Genomic DNA, 23,899 nt, shown 5'->3' with positions numbered 1-23,899 from the left:
CCGCAGGGTCCTGCCTTGTAGTTGACACTCTTCAATATTTTAATCAATTATTTTAGATGATGGAGTGGAGAGAATGCTTAACGAAATTGGGAACACAAAATTGGGGAGGGGTAGCTAACAACTTGGAAGATAGGAACAGAGTTCAAAAGGACCCTGATAAACTAGGAAAATGGGCTGAAATTAATAAAATGAAATTCAACAAAGACAAAGAAAAAATGTGCATTTAGTTCATAAACACCAAATGCACAGGTCTAGGATGGGATGTTTGATGGATGGGTGCCTGGGGAAGGCAGGCACTGAACTGCCTGGGAAAGAGGCTTGGAGGGATGGATCTATCCCTTCTTCTTTTCCTTACGGATGGATGCCTACCTTGCTCAGGCAACCATTCTCCCAGGAAAGGAGCGAGGCTGGCCTATGCACACTTCCCAGCTTCTCCCTCCTAGGCTTTTTCCCTTAGGGGAAAACCCCAGGAGTTAAGAGGAGGAGTGCGTGTATACTTGGCCTTGATCTTGCAAATAATCAAAACTGCGAGTGTCAAGGCTGCAAATGCGAAGGGCCGAGTGAGGATAAGTTGGAGGAGATTCAGATAAGAGCCATGAGGATTATAAGAGACATGGATAGCAATACATAAGAGAGTTTGAAGGAGCCGGGTATGTTTGGCTTGGTGAAGAGAAGGCTGAGGGTTGACATGATTGCTCTTTAAATTCCTCAGGGGCTGCCAGAAAGAGGAGGGTATGGCCTTTTTCTCTGCTGCCTCGCTGCCTCAGAGAGTAGAACTAGATTTAATGGTTTTAAGTTATAGGACTGTTGATTTCAATTGAATATTAGAAGGAACATCTTGACAGTGAAAGCAGTTCGGCAATGGAACTAATTGCTTAGAGAAGTGGTGGAGTCTCTCCTGGATGTCTTCAAAAAGAGGCTGGACAACTGCCAGCTTTAGATGCTTTAACCTGACATCTTGCATTGAGAGTTGCACCTGATGGTCCAGCTCCATGATTCTATTTGGAGAGACAGGATGGACAGAAGAGAGTGTGTAGGTGAGAGAGTGAGAACATAGGCACATGGAGAGAAGCTTGGGTGTAGATATCTGGTTTGTGTGGATGGGATGCTTAGGGTGATGAGGTGAGTGCTTTGAGTTTTTTGTGAGAAGCTGGGGTATGTATGACTATGTATATATTTGTGCATCTCAATAGGAGGGAACTACGATGCTTGTAATCTCTCATCTGTCACAAATGTCATGGTAGGCTTGCTCCTAAATATGCAAAAGGGAAATCTGAATAACTAGCTAGATGCCAAAGCTCTGTTTATTCAATGACTACTGCCAGCATTCTTGCTGAAGCAAATAAATCATTGAGGGAACCAGATTACATTTTTCTTTGAGTTAAATTTCACTGTTGCCACACATTTTCAATGAAGGGGTTTCTGTTTCCCAAGGCAAGAGGAAATTCCAAGAGAAGCTTTTCACATGAGTTGCCTTGCAAAAGAAAGTCCCAGAGATTTACTAATAATCTTATTTGTATTCTGCTTTTGTATTTTTGGAAACAAAGCTATCAGGATTTTTATGATGGATGAGAAATTATGGAATCCCCTAGAAGGAGCAAATGTGTCAAGGTGTTAACAGTATTTGTTGCTGTAATTATTAGGTTGTGTGTTGTTGTTTTAAATCAGTGAGGGGAAAATTTGCCCTTCAGACCATAGGATCATCTTAGCAACCCTGATCTCTTTGTTTAAGTTTTGAAAAGCCCTAGTGCAGATCCATCACTAGAAACAGCCCCCCAAAAGAATGGAATGAGTGGACAGGGAGGCAACAAAAACTGGCAAATCCCAGCAAAATCCTAAGAGCTATATTTCAAGAACTCATGCTTCTTTAGACCAGTCTGAAAGAGCTCTATAGCTTCATTAAATGCATTGCAGTGCAGCATAGTGATAGATTTGGTTCCTCCATTAGATAATAATAATAATAATAATAATAATAATAATAATTTGTTTTATTTATATACCGCTATTCCAAAGATCATAGCGGTGAACAGCAAGTAAGCTAATTAGCAAGTAAGCTAATTTGCCCCCCAACAGTCTGGGTACTCATTTTAGCGACCTCGGAAGGATGCAAGCCTGAGTCGAGCTTGGGCCCTTTTGCTGGTCTTGAACTCGCAACCTTGTGGTTTCGAATGAATGGCTGCAGTACAGGCATTTAACCACTGCGCCACCAGGGCTATTTTTACTCATGGTAAAAATAGTTTTGATCACATGCACCTCTCCCATGATGTGGCTATTGTGCATACCATGCTTCTATACCTTTCTCAGGTACAAAACGAAATGATGGACTTTGGTCAGATTATTGTGCTTAAAGATCCTCACATTTTTGTTTGCTAATACAGCAGGCCCTTGGTATTGGGGGATCCATTCCAGCCTCCCTCCCCACGGATACCAAAATTTACAGGTGCTCAACCATGCATTGTACCCAATGGTGGTGCTTGCACATGGCTACACCACCATTAGGGACAATGGGAAGTCCCATTGGGGTCAACATGGGCTTGCTGTCCTTAGATGCTCAAAGCCGCAGATGGCAAGTTTGTTGATACCAAAGGTCCACTGTAGATGCACCCAACACAAATGAAAGAGTACCTTTATACTTTGAAGTAATAATTCTGAGTCCAGCTGAAAACAGTACTGCAATGGAAATTAATGGGACCTTCAAATCATAGTTACTTTTTCCCTTACATTAGCTGCCATCATGTAACTATTTGTTGTTGTTAAAAACATCTTTAATGTTTGTGAATTCCTGCTAAAGGAAGGGTGGACAAAGTTTGGCCTTTGGATGTTGCTGAAATGCAACTTCCATTATTCCTCACTGTCACTGTGCTGGCTAGAGCTGATGGGAACTGGAGTCAAACAATATCTGCCCATAAGTACTCTAAATGTATGTTGGACAACAGCAAAAATCTTCTCAAAATGCTCATGAAGGTTTGCAAATAAGCATTTCTAAATTTGGTGCTCATAAGCCAGTGGTGGCGAACCTATGGCACGCGTGCCAGAGGTGGCACTCAGAGCCCTCTCTGTGGGCACACACACCATAGTCCCAACACAGAGTTCACTGGAGTTTGTCACTAGAAATCCAAAGGGCCATGGCACTTTGCAATAAATAAATGAGTTTTGGGTTGCAGTTTGGGCATTCAGTCTCTAAAAGGTTCTCCATCACTGTAAGCCATCTGCTGCTGAGTTTGTTTTTCTGTCTATAGTGGTGAACCATTATTTCATAAAGCTACTGGTTGAAGGATGGGAAAGGACAGGGCACGGTGTGAAGGTGAGGGACGTTGTGATACTTCCTACAATAGCACAGAGCTATTGAAAAAAGGTAGATACCTGAGTATCTACGGACGTGGGACGTTAGGGAAGATGGAAAAACACAATAGCAATGGGACTTGGTGTAGATGTGAGTCAGTGTGAGGTTTTCTCTTCTGGTGGCACATTTTTTTATCCTGTTATGTCCTCTCTGACTGAAGATAAGAGAGGCTGTTTAAAGGTATTCAGTCCTTAAATAACTGGATGGCACTGTGCTGTTCTGTGCTTTGCAGGAAAGGAAACTGTTGTACTGGGATTTACTCCTGAATAGAAATTCATGGAACTGAATGAATGGTTTATGATAGTGGGAGAAGGGCTAACTGGAGTATTACAGCTGAGTCCGCCTTCTTTGATTACTCTGCTTACTTGGCCCCACTTACTCTGTCCTTGGCTGTGATTCATGCCAGAATGCCAAGACCCCTCCCATATTGGAATACAGCCTCTAGGCTTTAAAAGGTCCCTAGGCTTAAAAACTGTTTGGCATGACAGTGTGATTGGGATAACTTAATCTATTTTGCATTTTTGATACTCTTACAACACTGCTACATTTTAAACCTCTGTACGTAATGCAAAATTGCTGTTCTCATGCTTTCTTAGAAAATAATACGGTTCTCTGTAGAAAGTGTGGGATGAAAATGATTTATTTCAATAAATACTTCAATTTGGTGATTTTTTTCATGGGATTTATGGCCAATAAATGGATTAGTTTCCTATGGAGAGAACATGTAATGTTAGTATATGAGAGATTTCTTCTGATGTATATATTACTTGGATTATCTCATATACATTCTCCCTTTTTTCCTTTGTAAAGTTCAAATGTCATTACTCTTATGGAAGAGCTGTCAAAAAGTTCTTGCATTTGCAGGTTCACCATATATATGTACCTGTGTCTGAAAGGGTTTTTTTTTATCACACACATCCATTCATGTACCAGTTTTGTTGTTTGTCAAAAAGCTGGAAGTACAAGGAATATTCTTATTTTTTTTTCTTACCCTTGTTAAATGTTTGGAACACTTGGAGCATATGGAATACTAACATAGGAAATGTGTTTTTAGTAGTGCTCCCATGAGTGGGAGCAGATAACCCTTGAACTGGCCCTGACATAGAATAGTTTTTTGTCCCAGCAATGGGATATTTCTGAATCCTTAAGGGATACTCCTGACAGCAATTCAGGGGCTTGTAGTAACCTGTCCCAAATAAACAGATGCCTTCATGAAACGGTTCAGCAGTCAAAAGGTAGGATCTAACCATGAAATGATAAAGGTAGTATCAAATTCAATAAGGAAGGATGGGTGCAGAGCACATGTCATCACAGTGCAAAGATCTGGAATGTAAAACCATTTTAACTTTTACAGCCTTTAACGACCCATTTACATTAGAAAGCATAAACAGTGGTAAAGGATCTTGTTCCAGTTCATGAACACCATTTCTGCTACCAAAGAAAAAATTGGTCCAAATGGTAACAGGCTAAGGTGGTTTTAAAATATAATTTTAACCAGCAGGAATATTAGCTCCTCTTTATAGTTTTGCTAAGTTATCTATTCTGAATTTCATTATTACTGTATACACTCTTGCATAAGTCTAGAGATTTTAGTAAAAAAAGCTGGGTTGACTTATCCATAGGTCTATGTAAGTACTGTACCTTAACTTTTATCAAACTGGGAACCATCCACTTCTCTGAGTAGAGGTGAAAGGCAAGAGTTTAATCCATCCTGGGAGAACCTCAAAGAAGCATCAACCACTTTTTCTCTCTCTGTTGCAGCACTGCTTCTGCTCTTTTGGAATGTCTGGGTGGGAAAGTAGCATTGTGCTTTGGTATACTTTTCCTTCATCCTTTACATCCTTTGTTACATGCCCCTAAGTTTTACCCTCAACTTATTCACAGGTTATGTCAAAATCCATAATTTTGGTCCCTCCAAACCTGCCCTCAATTTACACATGAAGTTGACTTATGGTCAAGTATATATGGTAGGTTTAATTTAATAATGCAGGATTTTTTTTTATTTTTATTTTTTTTAGCAATGGAGGAATTAATAGTTGAACTTCAATTGTTCCTACAACTTCTGGACCATGAATACCTGACATCCACAGTCAGGGAGAAAAAGGCAGTCTTAAGTAACATTCTTCTGAGGATCCAATCATCAAAAGGTCAGTGTGAGATTGGCTTTATTTTCATATGGTATAGAGTGAAACAGATCTGTATTTATATAATGCACAAGGAAAGTGAAACATGTGAAACTCTCTTTGGCGGGTTACAAACCGCCACTTGGGACGTCCGCAGGACGTCCCATTTTAAAAAAGGGCTCTAATACGGACCCTGGCTCTAATACGGACTCTGTCCGTACAATATGGCGCCGGTCGTTTCACACGGCCGGTGCCATCTTTACGTATTGGATGCTGTGCGTCCGAACGTGTCGCGGCACCTGTGACGTCGCGAATGCGCCCCTGGCGCCTCGCGACGTCACAGAGGCGCCACTTAAAGAAGCTCCATTTTGGAGCTTCTTTTTCGGTCCGTGCGGGAGCTGCGCAGTGTGGCTTCTGCGGCTCCCGCACGGAGCAAACGGCGGCGGCGGCAGACTGCCTCAAAGCGGCGGTTTATAACCCGCCCTTGTATATGTGGTATCTCCAAATCCACACATATGAACTCTGCACATAAGCAAAAAAGCTTTGGAACATTCTCGAGCTTTTGCTTTTGTTTTTCGTATAGTGGGGCTTTACTTCAGATATTACTATTTTTTTCTTTTAGTTTCCCATGTGTGAGTGATGGACTCATGCCACAAAACCCATCCTTTTCATTGAGTGATTTCTATTTTTCAGTAGTCTTCTCCCTTCTCCTTTAGACTTTGACGTGAAAGAAAATGTGCACAAACAAGAGGTTGCCAATAGTTTACCTGCTCCTCCTCAGATGCCTCTGCCAGCAATTCCTCAGCAATGGCTGGTGAGTGTTTACAAATGGTTCACCAATTGTAAAGAGTTCTCTTCTTCTTTTTATTTTTTTAGTAGAAAGGTTAGAAACTTATTTATCTGTTTGTTTGAATATGTAACCTGCATCTACAAAATAATGTGTGGCTACAGCTGAAGAATAAGTGAATGAAACTCCCTCATTAAAATGTTATTTACACTTATACACAATGAGGTAAAAAATATTATTCAACAACAAATTGATAAAACTTAAAATACTGACTACTGAACAGTGATAATTATGCCCCTTTTTCTCACATGAGGTCCATTCTGAGATCTCTTCAACTCATCTCTGCAACAGAAAATATGATTCACTTTTTGTTGAGATTTAACCCAAACCTTATCTCCCGGAGAGAAGTAGCTTGCCATCTTCTTTCTCCAGCCATTATCTGTCCAAAGATATAGACAATGATGTTTACTTAGCAGGTTTCCCTGTTCACATCTAATTATCACTGAAATGAATTTTCATGATCGGTTTTGTCCAGATTGTACCTCATTATTAATATTTTACCACTGAATTTGATGTTCCTAATTATATTTGACTTAAGTGTTTGTTATTTGGTAGCTGATATTTTGCAGTTCATAGAAATCCTGAATGCTGCAGAAGAACTTGGGACATATTCTTGGTCTCATGCTCATTTCACACCAGACATTCCTGTGGCTGCACATTGCAGACTGGGATCTGTAATGATAGTGAACAAGCTGTCTCTCAGCTGCTCTTTTCATTGAGAAATTCCTGACAGGTTTCCAAAAAACCTGGAACATAGTGGGAAAATTGCTGTTAACGGTATATTCAATAACATTTAATGGTTGGATTGCAATATTATTGAGTATCAGATACTATGTGATAATTGATGTTGTGCTGCCATTTTATTTAATAGTATTTGATAGAAAACCAATACTATTCAGCATTCATAGCATTTAATAACCTGTATTTGTAGTAGTTAATTTCTGGTAGTGGATGTAGTGTATATCCATGGCAGTCTTTTGCAGCAAAAAGAACAGCAGAGTGCACTGGCATTTTAATGATTGACACATTTTATTTGGCATAAAGCTTTGATAGGGTATAGCCCACTTCATTAAATGAATGGAGTGGTGGCTCATTTGGCAAACATTTATACAAATGCATGGGTGAGAGCAGAATGTGTGGGGAATTGAAATGAAAAAGATATTCACATTAAGGATTATTGACAGTAGTAGGAAGTTTAAAAGGACAGATTACCACATGTATCATGGTGAAAAACATTTGTCCAGTCCAAGTAACAGAAGCTAGCATCTAGATTAACTCTTGTGGGTAGGGATTATTATTAGAAAGGCTAGAGGGAATAGAAATGCAAAAATTAAAGATAGTTTAAATTGTCTAAATAATAGTCAGTTAGCAAGAACAATAACAAAAGAATTGGGTGGTAATGCAGACATGAATAATTAAGACATGTAATCTGGTAAGCCTGTCACAGGAGCTGGAATTGCAGCTCCTATTGAATTCTTGTTCAGCTATTTCCATTTCATAATTTCATATTTCTGATAACCTATTTCAATGTTTGGACACCTTAAATTCCTTTCTAAGGAATTATTGCACGTTTCATTTTTGTTATGGTATGATACCATTAGTAATTACACCGTGCTAATTGTATTCTATAATTTTATTGGCAGACTATATATGCCCAACTTCATCTTAAAAATGAGATTTAAAATGCTTTCCCACTTTGTTGTCATTCATATATATTTGTCATCAACTGTTTATATTATTTATATGCTCCCACTAGAATGTCCACACAGTCTCATGGACTAATGGCAAACTCATTTTCCTACTGGGTATCTTTATGTAACCAAAACATATTCCCTCAGTATACAAGAGGGAAATATTAAGATGTAGAGGAGTGGCAAGATTTGCAGGAGTAACCCCTTTCCAAAGAATAGGGAGGAAAGGACGAGGCATTTCCCGCCAATCCCCAAGTGATTATTAAGCAAGTTGTATTGAGTATGGAGCTGATGTTAAGGTGGAATCTCTTTTCATGCAAGCTACAGGAAAATAAATTCCACTTTAACATTAGGAGGAACTTCATGACAGCAGGAGCTGTTTGACAGTGGAACACACTACCTCGGGGTGTGATGGAGTCTTCTTCTTTGGAGATCTTTAAACAGAGGCTGGATGGCCATCTGTCGGGGATGCTTTGTTTGTGAGTTCCTGCATGGCAGGGGGTTGGAGTGGATGGCCCTTGTGGTCTCTTCCAACTCTTTGATTCCATGATTCTGTGGTCAAGGAATATTGACAGAATGAGGGAGAATAATATAGTATCGAGAAAGAAAAAAATGTCTGCTTAGCTGCAGAGTTGGGGAAAAATCAGTTAAAAAAGAAATCCATGGGTTTTTTTGCAGAGGGGTTAATCTTTTTTCTCTGCATTAATGTGTGGGAGTACACTAATATAGGACTAAATGAACATATAAAGTAGCAAAATGCAGTCAGGTGTTATGGCTGCTAGCTTAAATAAAAGTTATTAAAAAGTTCTTAAAAAGTTGTTAAAATTCTAAAAAAATTGTTCTGATTAAAGCAAGTTGTTTTGGTTAAATTTATGGTAATTGAAGGGTTTGTTTCTGAATGGTGTTTCTGGCACTCTTAAATAAAGAGATTAAAAAGAAGCAACTGATACTGCAATAGCAATTGCAAGTACATTTCTATACCGCTTATCAGTGCACTTAAGCCCTCCCTAAGCAGGTACTCATTTTAGCGACCTACAGAAGGATGCAAGTCTGAGTGGACCTTGGAGTCCCTGGGATCGAACTCACAATTTTGTGGCTGTGAGAGGCCGCAGTACAAGCACTTAACCACTGCACCACCAGGGCTCCCTGCATACTGGTCTAACAATGAACAATATACTGTTAAACTTAACATTTTAAAATTCAAGCAATAATTGTTCAGTAAGCGGAGTGGAAAATAGCATCCAGACTTTAAAAAAAAATCAGAGAAATCAATTAAAAAAAATAGAAGTGGTGTGGGTTTTTCTCATCATTTAGTTTAAACCAAGGTTTAAACAAGCGAACCCTGCTTGGAGCATTCCATGCTGCAACATTTTGTTGTATAACCTAAATCTCAACGTGAACAATTTTTATTTGATGTTATTTACCCATTGTTATCTTAATGTTTCAAATAGCCACATAATTAACATCTGAGATAAGCATTCCTTTTTCTAATGACTATTGCTACATTACATTTTTTCTGACCATAGTGTTTATTATTCCCATTGACTATTAAAAATGAATTGAAGATTATTTCTCTTGTTTTGTAGCTTCTTGACGAAGTTATTTTTTTTAAACCAATACTAGGCTGAACCTTTTACTGCAAAAGTTTTCTAGTAAAGTGTTAGCATAGAAGGTTTTCTGGTAAAGTTTCATATACAGTGGTCCCCCGGGTTACGAAATTAATTCGTTCCGCTGCCGCTTTCGTAACCCGAAAGGCTTTCGCAAGCCGAATTGCCATAGGCGCTAATGGGGAAAAGCCGCGATTTGGTGCGAAATAGCGCCGAAAAGCACCAAAAGTTTTTTCGTAACCCGAAAAAACTTTCGTAACGCGGAACAGTTTTTTTAATAGGATTTTTTTCGTAACCCGGAAATTTCGTAAGGCGGCGCATTCGTATCCCGGGGTACCACTGTAGATCATTTCTGAAAATCCTGCTGCTTCTTAATTATCAGTGGTTCAATAATATACAGGTTGAGTGTCTGTTATCTGGAATTCTGAAATCCAAAGTACTCCAAAATCCAAAACATTTTATGGGTTCCTGAGATAATGACAACTTTGCTTTCTGATGATTCATTGTACACAAAACTTTTGTTTCATGCACAAAATTATTGAAAAACCTGTATAAAATGGCTTTCCAGCCATGTGTATAAGGAGTATATGAAAGATAAATGAATTTTGTGTTTAGACTGCTCCCATCTCCAAAAGCAGATTTTTTATAATGTCAACTCAGCTACGCCTGCAACTGTTTAGGAAAAAAAAATGTTTCTATTATAGTTCTGAAAATGGTCTGAAATGAAATTGATTCTTGATACTTGGTTTGATTAGCAAGTCTGCTTAATAATTTCTCCCTTATTTAGCCACCAGATAATGGCCCTCCTCCACTGCCTTCTTCATCTCTTCCTGAAGGTTACTATGAAGAGGCTGTACCACTCAGTCCAGGGAAGGCTCCTGAGTACATTACTTCCAGTAAGTAAAATATACATCCAAAGACTACAAAGACTTTCTCTTTATACTAAGTTTCACTATTTTTAGAGTAGGAGTGGACAACTTGTGGCCCTACAGAGGTTGTTGGACTACAACTCCCATCTACCCTGTTGAACTTAGTAAATGGTGAGGGATGGTAGGTTATACACATGATTGGAAAGGGCAACATATTCTTCATCTCTGTTTTATCACATGAAATCAACTGGAAAGGTGAAGGACCCAGATATTTCATAAGTTTAAATCTCTAGCTGAACATCTGTTTTAGTTAGACCAGATTCCATTGTGCTTGTTAGCTAGGTTATACAGTTCACATTGATGCTGTGCCACTGTTTTACAGTTGACCAATTCTGGTGTTGGTCGCCAGGAATAATAATGTAAGTTTCTCTAAACTGTTTAAGTGTTGAAACCCTTCTTGCTCTTACAAAACAGTAAAGCAGCTATATCTGTGACTTTGCCAAGACAAATGCTTATAAATGAACAACTCTGGTGGAATGAAATAGACTCATGGTACACTCCCATTGTTGGACCTTAGGTAAATGGCAAGACAGGTCATATCTTTTGGGTCAAGTTGCAGAGAAGATAGAAAAAGATCAAAGGGCTAGAGCAGATAGTGTGGCAAAAATGTTCTGAATTCAGGTCTCAAATGAAGTAAGCAAGGAACTCCTACAGCTAGTTTTTGAGATGAGTAGCATCAAACAGTGGAGTTAGCCAATTGTAGTTAAGTTGATACTGCAGCCTAGAAGTCCCTAACTAGAGACTCTAACTAGAAGATTATTGTTCATCCACATAGCTTAATCTTCCTTCTTTGATGGGGAACTAGAGAGCTGTTGTTGAAGGAGGCATAGCAGGATTAGTTTTCTCACAATTTACATTTATTACTGAACAGGGAATTAATTTTGATAACTTTGGTTGTCCTTTACACATCCAGGTAGTTCCAATACTACTGTCACTCCAGTGCCAAGTGAAAACATGTCTTTTTATAAGAGCCTAGGGACCCTTCTTGATTTTGTTCAGCTCTGCAGGTGTTAAGTTTTACATTATTTAAAACTATTTAAACTGTTTTTTAACTTGTCAAATTGTCAATATGCTTTTAGTTTTTTCATAATAGTTTTACTGTTTCATATTGTTTAATTTGGTTAAACTGGTTTTATTGTGTGCCTGCCTGAGGTCATATGATACAGGGAGAGATAGAAATATTTTAATAAATAAACACTAAAGAATTCTAAGCATATAATGTGATGCGGCTGAAGCCAGTGAGGTGGAGAATGCAGTCCAATGGACGGTCATTTAAGAAGATCCCACTCAATTTGGTGTAATTCCTTGAACAGGTATGTGTAGGATTCATTTTTAATTAATGTTTCTATATTTATTTTATTATAAGAGCGGCTGAAAACTCATGTAATACAATAAAAACACACAGTCAAAAAAACAAGAATTTATACTAAATGATTGCTCTTAAATTACTGAAATACTGAAATCTTACTGCATCTGAGGGAATAGAATAATCCTAGTCTTGTTCAGAATAAACAGCAATGATTTGCTAGATGAGCTTCCTTAAGGAGAATATTCCAGACCCAGAGGGTCACAATTAAAAAAAAGCCCTTCATTTTGTGGCCATTTTTCAATCCTCAGATTGAGGGGTACTCAGAGAAGCATATCCATAGTTGATCTTAAAGCATGGATAGGTTTATGTGGAAGGAAATATTCCATCAACTAACTAGGTCATATAGTGCTATTTGAACACTTAAACCACTATACCATGCCTTGTCCAAACTACAGCTGTTGTGGTCATGATTTGTTCTTGCTGAAATTTCAGGACTGTTTGGACTAGTTGTGTTTTGCCTTAACCGAGCCTGAACTTTAATTGAAATCAGTCTCATCCAATAGATTGCAGTCACAAGATGTTGGCATACTTATGGGCAATAAGAATATTTTGGTTTGGGGCATTTTGAAAGAAGCATTTTTTTTTAGTTTACATGAAGATGGAGGTAAAGCCATGGGTAAGGACTGGGCAGCAGGTGTCCCCTGAATGTTTGAACCAATTTTCAAATACTGTACCTAGTGTTAGAATTGTTAGGGATGCGGTGGTGCAGCAGTTAAGATGCCAACTGTGATGATCACAAGGTCAGCAGATCAGCAGTTTGAAACCCAAGCACTGCATGATGGTGAGCTCCCATCACTGGTCCCAGTTTCTGCTAGTCTAGCAATTGAAAAGCAAGTAAAAATGCAAGTAGATAAATAGATTCCACTTCAGTAGAAACATAACAGTGTTCCATGCAGCCATGCTGGCCATCATGGAGTCTTCTCTGACAACACTGGTTCCCTTGGCTTAGTAATGGAGATGAGCACTGCCCCCTACTGTTGGACATTACCTGACAACCTTGTCAAAGGAGAAACCTTTATCTTTTGTGTTACAATTAAACAAAAGTCACTTTGGCTTCAGTGGTTAATCAGTTTAAATTGATCAGTTCTGCTAATGGAATGTAAAACATATTATTTATCTTAATGTCTGCTCTACAAATTTGGTGTTTCTGTTAGAATTTGATACTGTTACATACCACAGATAACATACTGAAATCATGTAGGATTTTCTTTCAGTAGACATAAACTCAATCAAAAGAGACTGCTTGGTTCTAAATATTGCTCGTTCGGATTGTGCTCAGTGACTGATTTTGTTTTTATATAACTGTCCACTCTCCCTTTCTCTTAAGATTATGATTCTGATGCTATGAGCAGCTCTTATGAGTCTTATGATGAAGAGGACGAAGATGGGAAAGGGAAAAAAATGAGACATCAATGGCCTTCTGAGGAAGCATCAATGGACCTTGTTAAGGATGCTAAAATCTGTGCCTTTCTTTTAAGAAAGAAGCGATTTGGACAATGGACCAAACTGCTGTGTGTGATCAAAGAAAACAAACTACTGGTAATGAAGCTTTACTGCCTTTTGGAGATAATCCTTGTTATAATGTAGTCAGGCCTAACATAGTGCAGTGGTACCCCGGGATACGAAATACCCAGGTTACGAAATTTCCGGGATACGAAAAAATCCCATAGGAAATAATTGTTCCGGGTTACGAATGTTTATTCGGGTTACGAAAAAAAATTTTGGTGCTTTTTTCGGCTTTTTCGCACGAAACGCGGCTTTTCCCCATTAGCGCCTATGGCGATCCGGCTTACGAAGGCTTTTCGGGTTACGAACGGCGCCCCGGAACGAATTAATTTCGTAACCCGGGGCACCACTGTGCTGGGAAACTGCTGATGAGGATCAGTTGCCTGCCTAAGTGGTTTGGCTGCTACCTGCCTGAGTCTGTTTTATTCTGATTGTCTATTGGTTGGCTTCTCATGTAGAAACCAAAATATGTTATGGAATGTTTATCAGTGCATTTTTTCCTGCAACATTCCTCAGTCTGTTACATTTCAGTATGCTCGCCATTCATGGGGAGAGGTGGTGGTGATGGTGATGGTACTGGGGCTTTGAAGGATGGGACCAGAGCACAGGAGTAGCTACAGTGGTAGAACTGGCAGGAGGAATAGGCATATTGAGAAGTTCAGAGGCAACAAGGAATATGTAGCTCTGGCGCAGTGGTTAAATACCTGTACTGCAGCCACTCACTCACAAACCACAAGGTTGTGAGTTCAGTCTCAGCCAGGGGCTCAGGGTTGACTCAGCCTTGTATCCTTCTGAGTTCACTAAAATGAGTACCCCCAAAGCTTGTTGGGGGAAATTACTTTACAGTTGCAAACCACTTAGAGACTACTTAGTGCGGTATGAAGGGGTATATAAATGAAGCTGCTACTGCTATTGCTATATTGTTATGTATGACTGGATGAAAGGTGCCTGGGCTGTTTTCCAAGATCTTCTATCCAATAGGCTTTCTGGACTGATGGAACCTGAAGAGATATCACAGTTGTTTCAGTCTCTTACTAATGGCTGCTCTTGACAAGTACTGTAGTCACCACAAAACTTACTTTGAAAGAGTTTTGTATCTGCTAACAACAACAACAAACACCATCTTTTGAATATAATATTTAAACTTGTTATAAATTAAATATTTCTGTGCTGATCCTGAAGGAGCTGGTAGCCAAGAAGGAATTGGCAGTTTTAAACGAGTTTGGTTTGTACTAAATAAAGGCCGTGGCTGGGGTGGGGGAGTAAATGGAGGATAGGAGATTTGCCTTAGACTCTCCTAGTACATTGTGGAGCCTGTGGGAAAACAACCTATGCAACACATATTTGGCTGCTCAATATTCGCTGCAAAAAATGGATGTGTGTATGCCTTCTCACAAGCATTCTTTGGGACTGACTTCATTCAGTAAGGTGCCATACCATATAAGGTATCTGTCTCTAAATAAGAGAGAGCTTTACTTTGTTCATACTGGCTTGAGTCAGCCACATGTAATCGATGGATATGTGGTTCTGTATTTTGAGAGATGTTTCAGCCAGCTCATCAGTCAAACAGAGGTCAGGTGGAGGTGTAACCAGCACTCTAAACCAGTAATCATGTAACTTCACTGCAGCTAAATGTTTTACCACAATGGAAAAGACTTTTATAGTACCTTACCTTGATTGAGAATTGATTATATTCATGTTTATGGCACTAAAATCACTAAGACAGAGACTCTGGGACATTGCTTTCTGCAGTCTTAGGACCAATTCTGTTTCACCTTGCTCTCCTAGTGCCCTACACATTCATTTTGCAGTCTTTTTGTCAGCCTTCTTATCTAAAAAAATTGACTGTCCCAAGGTATCTCATCTTGTTCTCCAAGGCAAGAAGCAACGTGTTTCTCTCAAATGTTCTTTTCGGAAGATTTTCTGGACTACCCACATCTGCTTGATTTTGCCCTTGTGCTCAGGAAGTAGTTGAAACTCTATCACACATTTTGTTTTTGTGTGTGTTTTTATAACCAGTGCCGTAACCAGGTGATTGCCCCCTTATTGACATGCAAGCTGGGCCGTTCTGAATTATTTTACATCAAATTACTGTTGCAAGACAAATGCAAGAGTATCACCCTGTTGGTTGCAAAATTTTTGTCACTGGCAGTTAAAATTAGAGAGAGCACAGGATATAAATGTTGTTGTTGTTGTTGGGTCTGACTAATGGATCCATATCCTAATGCTATAATTTTATAATTAAGATAATCCCCAATGTTGCAATCCAGTCTGACAACTTAATTTTTCTTTTAACTTGCTACATTTTAATGAAACTTTTTATTTCATATTGGTTTTATGTTATATGTAATATTTCCATTTGTATGTTTTAAGTTATTGTATGCTTTGACAGGTCTGTTGACTGTAAATAATGATTGTATTGTATTGATTACTTTCCTGTTTATGGAATAATAGAATTGTAGAGTTGGGAGCAACCTCAAGAGCCATTTAGTCCAGCCCTTTGCCAGTGAAGAAATCCACCGCTAAAGTATTCCCAAGCGATTAGACATCCCACTTCTGTTTAAAATGTTCCAACAAAGTTTTACAAGTTCTTACAAATTCTTCCCATCATGGTGATTTTCTCAATATTTAGTTGGAATATCTTTCTTGTATTTTTAACCCACTGGCTCAGATCTTGTTGTCTGAATGAAGAGAAAACAAACTTTCTCCATCTTCCACATGACTGCCATTCAGATATCTGAAATTGGCTAATATATCATTTCTCGACCTTTTTTTTTTCAGTCTCAACTACCTGGTTCCTCCAACTGTTCCTTGTGAGCTTAGTTTTGAGATACTTTGCCATCTTGGTCATTTCACTAATTGTTCATCTGATAATGTTTTGTAGAAGTAATAGTAGTTATTCAACTTTATTTATACCCCACCTTTTTTTCAAACTTGGGACTTAAGAGACCATATAAATTTAATTAAATGTAATACAATTGAAACATTCAAAAGGACAACATCAAAATATTAAACTATTAATGACATTAGAAACAATTTAAAACCTAATTTAAAATGATGAAAAGCAGCTTAAAAACAGTAAAATTAAAACAATATGTAACCCGCTCAAAAGCCCTTTCATTAAAATCTTCAGTTCACAAAAGCCTTTTGGAATGAAAAGGTCTTTGCCTGCCAATAGAAGGACAGTAAGAAAGGCAGCATTCTGGCCTCATATGGGGTTATCTATAGTATCAGTATTGACTTTGGTGATTTTTTATTAATGGAAGGCTGATGCAAATAGGGTTTGTATTTTTTTAATTGTAAAATTGGCACTGCTTGTTGTTCATGATGACATTTTCTCCTCATAGCATTCTTATTTTTGTTTTAGTGCTATAAAAGTTCCAAGGACCAACAGCCTCAAATGGAATTACTGTTGAGTGGTTGCAGTATTACATATATCCCCAAAGACAGTAAAAAGAAGAAGCATGAGCTAAAAATCACACACCAAGGGCAAGATGCTCTAGTTCTTGCTGTACAGAGCAAGGAACAAGCAGATCAATGGCTGAAGGTATGTACAAAAATATTATCGTCTCATTTCACAAAATTATTATACAGTCTGCCCTCAGCATCTATGGACTTGCCATCTGTGGATTCAAGCATCCATGGATGGCAAGCCTTCCGTGAAGTGGAGGAGGCGGGGGGAGGAAGAGCCGGAAGAAGCAGAAGAACCAGGAGGAGGGAGACAAGGGAAGAGGAGGAGAAGGAAGAAGAATTGGGAGGAGGAAGAGGCGGAAGAAGAAGTGAGAGGGAGAAGAAGGAAGAAGAGAAAGAGGAAGAAAAGGAAAGAGGAGGAAGAGGAGGAGGAAGAACCAGGAGGACAAAGAGGTGGGGGGAGGAGGAGGAGGAAGAAGAACCGGGAGGAAATGTAGGAGGAGGAGGAAGAACTGGGAGGAGAAAGTGGTGCGAGAAGGAGGAGGAGGAAGTGGGGGGGGGGAGGAGGAAGAAGAAGAACAGCAGGAGAAGGAGGAGGAGGAAGAAGAAGAAGAACTGGGAGGAGGAAGAGGTAGGAGGAGGAGGAGGAAGAAGTGGGAAGAAGAGCAGTAGGAGGAAGAGGCAGGAGGAAGAGGATGTAGTGGCAGCTGCCAGCCACATACTCTCATGTGAGAGCCGGGAGGGAGGAAGGAATAAAGGAATGAAAGAAGGAAGGAGAGAAGGATGGACGTACGAGTCCCATTATGCCAATGGTGGCACGGCTGCATGGTTGCACATTGATTCGGAACAATGCAGACTTGAGCATCCATGGATTTTGGTATCCACGGGAGGGTCTGGAAAGGATCCTCCGCAGATATCAAGGGCCAACTGTAGTGATATTAGTGTCATTCTCAAGTGGAGATGGATAAATATGCTTTAAAATATGAACAACGTAATGTTTCAAGATATATTTGAAGGGATGAAATACTGATATTATTTCATCATCAAGCAGGAGCCCTGGTGGTGGAGTGGTTAAATGCTGGTATTGCAGTCACAAGGTTGTCAGTTCAATCCCAGGGCTCCCAAGTTGACTCAGCCTTCCATCCTTTCATAGGTCAGTAAAATGAATATCCAGCTTGTCGGGGGCAATATTACGGATTGTAAACCGCTTAGAGAGTGCTAAGTTCACTATTAAGTGGTATAGAAGTGTAAATGCTAATACTATTGCTATGAGAATTCAATCCAATAACATGCTTAAGTTATGAGCAATGTATGGTTATGATCTAGATTGTTGCTGTCCTTCTCTCAGGATTCAACAGGTGATGAAGCTAGTGCCCACTTCTCTTTCCCTATACCCCTGTCTTCTCATCTAGCTTTCTTTCCCAGTTTCTTTTTTCTTGTCACTTTCTTCCTTTTTTATTATTTTAATAAAGAAAACTTATGGTGTTACACTGTATAAACTATAATCAGATTTCCTCAAAACAACAATAACAATTTATTTATTTTGGTCATTGACCAGTATATCCCTCAGAATATCATCACTTTTCTTCTGTGTGTTCTTGCCTAATGAAGAAGCCAGTGAAGTTTTTAAAAGCTTGCGTGATATATTTTGTACATTTTGGTTGGCCTATGAAGGTATCTCTCTTTTGTGGATTCAAAACACCCTGTAGAAGTAGTAATAATAAAAGAGCAAGCATGCTGGAACCTATTTGCTTGATTGAATTTCAAAGCAATGGGACATCAGTTTAAACTAGCTTGCTCCATTGCATTAAACCAGGGGTAGGCAACCTGCGGCCCGTGGGCCGGATGCGGCCCGGCGAGGCCTTGGGACCGGCCCCAGCCCAGTCCTGCCGCCGATTGCCGCCGGGGCCTTTGGCCTCTCGCGTGCAGGGGCAAGGGGGCAATTGTCTATAGATGCCTCAGAAACATACATTTATATTAAAAAAAATTTAAAAATCAGCAAAAAATTTTTGCGTGTCCTCCACTTTTTTTTAAAAAAAGTGTCCACCATTTGAAAATGTTGTCCTACATTTGTCCCGGTTTATTTATTTATTTAATTTTTTTAAAAAAATTATTTAATTATTTATTTTTTGGCTTCGGCCCCCCCAGTTGTCTGAGGGACAGCAACCCAGCCCCCGGCTCAAAAAGGTTGCCTACCCCTGCATTAAACAGACCTTGTTTAAATAATTAAGAACTGGATTGAGGCTATTGTGTTGTAGATGGAAGGAATAATATTTAGCAGCAGAGAAGGGGCCGAGCATCCTGACTTCGGGTGGCTCCGCCCACTTGGCTCCTGGTAGGCAGGTAGGAAACAAAGAACAAAGGGAGTGACCGGGGCCCCGGGCCCCTCGCCCTTGCGGGCAGAGCTACCCAGGAACCCCAGTCTTCTTCCTGCCTCGCACCTGGTAGGACGTTTCTCATCCAGCTCCAGATTTCTCAGCTCATCGCTCCCCGGACCCGCCTGGCTCCTTTCTCTCTCTTCTTCAGCTCTCTCTCTCTCTTTCCTCCCTCAAACTCTTCTCCAAAAAAAACCCCCAAAAAACAGCCCAGCTCTTTTTCTACCTCCCGACTTTGTTTCTCCCCCCCCTTCTCCTCCCCCCCCCCACGGGAGACATGGCTACCGACAGGGAGGCCAGAGCCACAGGGGAGCTCGCTTCCACTCTGCCCGGGCCAGCCCCGGCTTTGCCGGCTGCTCGCCGAGCGGCATCTCCATCAGCGCCCCTGGAAGTGGAAGCGCGGCCGCAGCGGCCGGAGGAAGCCCTCCCTTCCGCTGTCGGGTCAAGAGACTCCCAGGCGACCCAGGTGTGGTCAGAAGAGGGAGAGCCCTCACCTTCCAACACCGGCGAGGACGTGAGTAACTCTCCCCCGCCGCCACAGATCTTGAGGTGGTTCAGGGCCTTCCTGGAGCAGGAAGCTCCCTCCACCACCAGGGCACTCCAGGGAGGGAACGAAGGCGCAGGCTTGCGCTCTCGCGAGGCCAGCACGCCAGCTTGGGGGACTGCTGCGTTCCCTGGGGGGGGACCACTCCTGATGTGGCCAGGGGCCATGCTCCCACAGGCCTTTCTCCCCAGCGACTCCTTCCCGGGGGGGTGGGGGATGGTGCTGGGCTTTCCCCAGGCCAACACGGACCTCGCTCCGGGGGCTCATGGCGGCCGCCATATTCGCCGGGCCGCGCCCCGCCCACTTCCGGAGGACCCGGAAGTGCCCCGGCGGCACCACGCGGCCACTCATGGGGGCCGCCATCTTGGCCATGTGGCCGCCCATGGGCGCCGCCATCTTGGCCAGTCAGAGGCCAACGGTCACCGCCACCGCGATCACGCGGCGGCGGGGCCGGATGCAGCTGCGCAGGAGGGTGGCGTCACCGGGGGGGTCAGGGAGGTCCCCTCCGCCACCAGCGAGCCTCAGGTCACGGACCAGCCCAGGGAGCGACAAGGACGCAAAGCGTCCAGAAAACGGAGCTCCCCGGCACGGGGGTTAGGCGCCAGGGAGCCCTCCCCCTCTCAGACCCCCCTAAGCCAGACAGGGGCCCACGGCTCAGAAGGGGAAGAGGAAGGGGCTTCATGCTCTTCCTCTGACTCAGAGCGCTCTTACCTCCCACCAACCAAGCGCCCCCGGCACGATAGGGCCTCTAGCCGCAAGTGCCCTCGCGCCACGCTTTCCTCCGAGGACGAAATCTCGGAGGACTCTCACAACCCTTCAGCCTCGGAGGCAGAGGAGGGCGAACTATCACAAGATGAAGGAGAGCCCAAAACAGACGCACAATTGTCCTCGCGCCTGTTTAAACCGGAGGACTATGTGCCACTTATTAAAAAGACAACCAAGACCCTAGGCATTACCCCGCCCACAGGACAGACCACCCCCTCCCCCGATTCAGACCTCCCCAAGATGAGCGAGGATTTGTTCCCAGTGTCGGTCTCTCCAGTCCAGCAAATCCCCTGCCCGCTTAACATCATGCAGATTATTAGGGACGAGTGGGCAAAGCCAGCCTCCGCCAGGTCCAATCACGGCATCACCCGCAAGTACTACGTACTGCAGCCAGCCGTCATGGACAAACTCAGGATTCCATCCGTGGACGCCCCTGTGTCAGCGCTCGTCTCATCAGCCGTCTTCACTAGGGATGGGGAGGACACCCTCAGAAACCCAGAGGACCGTAGGGCCGAGGGGGCACTTAAGAAGGCCCATGAGGCCCTATCCATCGCCATCAGGGCCGCGTCCACTGTATCCATGGTGATGCGGGCCAGCCTCCAGTGGTCCCGCCAGCTTCTGGACCTTCTGCCCAGCCCAGACACCAAGGTTAAGCAAACCATTAACAAAATTGCCAGAGCGGCAGCCTTCGCTGCCGATGGCACCCTTGACACCGTCCAGCAGTGTGCTCGAGCCCAGGCAGCAGCTGTGGCAGTCCGCAGACAGTTCTGGCTTAAGAACTGGAACGTGAATTCCAAGTCCAAGCAGAACCTGGCCTTTTCCCCATTCCTTGGCTCCAAGCTGTTTGGAGAATCCCTAGAGCCAGTGCTAGTAGAGGGAAAGGACAAGAGAAAAGCTCTTCCCACTTCCAAGAAAAGGGACGATAAGAGGCAGTATAGGAACCGCTCTTCCTTTCGCCCCAACCAATCCTCCTACCCCTCTTCCTCCAATTCCTTTCGAGCCAGGGAGTCCAGGCCCAACAGATCGCATTGGGGAGATTCAAGATTTAACAAACAGGCTAAACCTTCCTTCCCCTCCAAAGAAGGAGCGGGGTCCAAACAACCCCGCAAAAATAATTCACAATGACGGCGTTCCCTCAGTAGGAGGCAGGCTGCAGGGATTTGGCAACATTTGGGAGACATCCACCTCAGACAAATGGGTCCTAGATACCATCCGTCAGGGCTACAAGATAATATTCCATTGTACGCCCCCCGACAAGTTTATACTGTCTCCCAGATCAGCCGATCCCAACAAACACCGCCTCCTACTGGAGGCCATCGAGCGCCTACTACACATCAAGGCCATCGAGCCCGTTCCGAGACAAGAGAGGGGACTAGGCTGCTATTCCACCTTCTTCCTTGTTCCCAAGAAAAACGGATCCTGGAGAGCCATATTGAACCTCAGACGGGTCAACCGGTTCGTCCTAAAGAAAAGATTCAGAATGGAGACACTCAAGTCCATCCTAGACAGTTTCCAGCCGGAAGACTACCTCTCCTCGCTGGACCTACAAGATGCTTACCTTCATATTTTGATTCACCCTTCCTCAAGAAGATTCCTCAGATTCAGATATGGCAAGCGCCATTACCAATACAGAGCCCTTCCCTTTGGGCTAGCCTCTTCCCCCAGAGTGTTCACCAAGATCATGGTGGCACTTGTCGCCCTGTGGAGAACCCAGCGATTGCACGTCTACCCCTACCTCGACGACCTTCTAATCCGGTCATCCTCCAGACTCCAGGGGTTTCACGACATCAATCACATCCTCAGGTCCCTCCAGGATCATGGCTTCCTCCTGAACCTCGAGAAGAGCTCGTTGACTCCAGGGCAACAGATCCACCATCTGGGAGCCATAATAGACACCCAGGCGGGACGGTACGCCTACCTCCAGACCGCATCCAGTCCATACAGAACGCCATCTCGAAGGTCCTGGAGACCACGCGCCCCAGCCTCCAGCTCTTGGCCCACCTCCAGGGCCTTATGATCGCAGCCATACAGTGCCTTCCCTGGGCGAGATTCCACGCCAGACCCCTGCAATGGCTCCTTCTCCCTCACCAACAGGCCATTATCCTCAGGAGACACAAGAAGATACAGCTCTCCAGCGAAGTAAGACAGTCGTTTCGCTGGTGGATGTCCAAGGCAGTCCACCGAGGTCGCCAAATTTGGAGGCCCCCGAGTGTCCAGGTCACCACGGATGCCAGCCTCCGGGGCTGGGGAGCGATATGCAGAACACAGCTGGCCCAGGGCAAATGGAGCCCAGAGGAACGAACACACAGCATCAATTGGCTGGAGCTTCGGGCAATTCGCCTTTCTCTTCTCGCCTTCAGTCAGACGATACACCAGAGGTCAGTCCTGGTCAGGACGGACAACACCACAGCCAAGGCCCATGTCAATCGTCAAGGGGGAACCAGATCCAGGTCCCTGATGAGCGAGGCTCGATCCCTTCTAACATGGGCAGAGGCCAATCTCATAACCCTGGAGGCCGAGCACCTTCAAGGATCCCTAAACTCAAAAGCCAACTGGCTGAGCAGAATAGATACCGACCAGGGGGAGTGGAGTCTCCACCCCCAGACCTTCCAGATCATCACAGACAGACTCGGCCAACCCGTACTGGACCTGTTCGCCTCCCCCGCCAATGCCAAAACCCCCAGGTTTCTCTCAAGGTTCCAAACGGAAGGGGCCGAAGGAATGGACGCCCTCAACTGCCCCTGGCCACCAGGCCTCCTCTATGCCTTCCCGCCGACTCCGTTGCTCACGATGCTCCTAGCCAGGATACACAGGACCAACGCACAGGTTATCCTCGTGGCTCCAGCGTGGCCGCGGCGGCCCTGGTTCTCAGAGATTCTCGCCATGGCAACTCAAGGATTCGCCCTTCCGCTCAGGCCGGACCTCCTCACACAAGGGCAGATCCATCACCCGGACCCAGCCTGGCTACGGCTTCACGCCTGGAAATTGAACGCCACATGCTGAGCGGATATGGCTACTCTCCAGAAGTGGTTGACTCCATTCTCGCTTCGAGACACCAATCTACAAATAGAATCTACGAATACACCTTTAGGGCATTCAAAAGGTGGTGCAAGGTCAAGAACAGGGACTTCATCAAGATCTCTGTTCCGACAGTGCTCCAGTTCTTACAGGATGGCTTCCACCAGGGCCTGCGGCCCAACACCATCAAGAGACAAGTGGCAGCCATCACCTCCATACTGCCCCATAAGGTCGCAGCCAGGATTTCCCAACACCCCCATATCCGCAGGCTGCTCAAAGGGGTCGCCAACAAGGCGCCCCCAACAAAGCATCGATTCCTGTCCTGGGACCTACATAAAGTCCTCAAGGCCTTGACCATCCCGCCTTTCGAG

The 23,899-nt window shown here is 43.2% G+C and overlaps 1 protein-coding gene across 2 annotated transcripts in view; it reads left to right on the top strand.

The window, feature by feature from the left end:
- AFAP1 (actin filament associated protein 1) overlaps window positions 1–23,899 on the top strand; it is a 91,002-nt gene that overhangs the window by 24,666 nt on the left and 42,437 nt on the right. For both annotated transcript variants that reach the window (XM_089516333.1, XM_089516332.1), the window contains exons 2-6: window positions 5,362–5,490; window positions 6,183–6,280; window positions 10,399–10,507; window positions 13,237–13,448; window positions 16,783–16,962. In XM_089516333.1, coding sequence (XP_089372459.1) covers window positions 5,364–5,490; window positions 6,183–6,280; window positions 10,399–10,507; window positions 13,237–13,448; window positions 16,783–16,962 — 726 coding nt within the window. In that variant the 5' untranslated portion in view covers window positions 5,362–5,363. The remainder of the gene's footprint in view (window positions 1–5,361; window positions 5,491–6,182; window positions 6,281–10,398; window positions 10,508–13,236; window positions 13,449–16,782; window positions 16,963–23,899) is intronic.

The sequence above is a fragment of the Sceloporus occidentalis genome, unplaced genomic scaffold (genome assembly GCF_023333645.1).
Source record: "Sceloporus occidentalis isolate IW3139 unplaced genomic scaffold, rSceOcc1.0.p SCAF_3, whole genome shotgun sequence".
Taxonomy (NCBI): domain Eukaryota; kingdom Metazoa; phylum Chordata; class Lepidosauria; order Squamata; family Phrynosomatidae; genus Sceloporus; species Sceloporus occidentalis.
The sequence above is the reverse complement of the archived record's forward strand: the minus strand, read 5'-3'. Positions and strand labels throughout refer to the sequence as shown.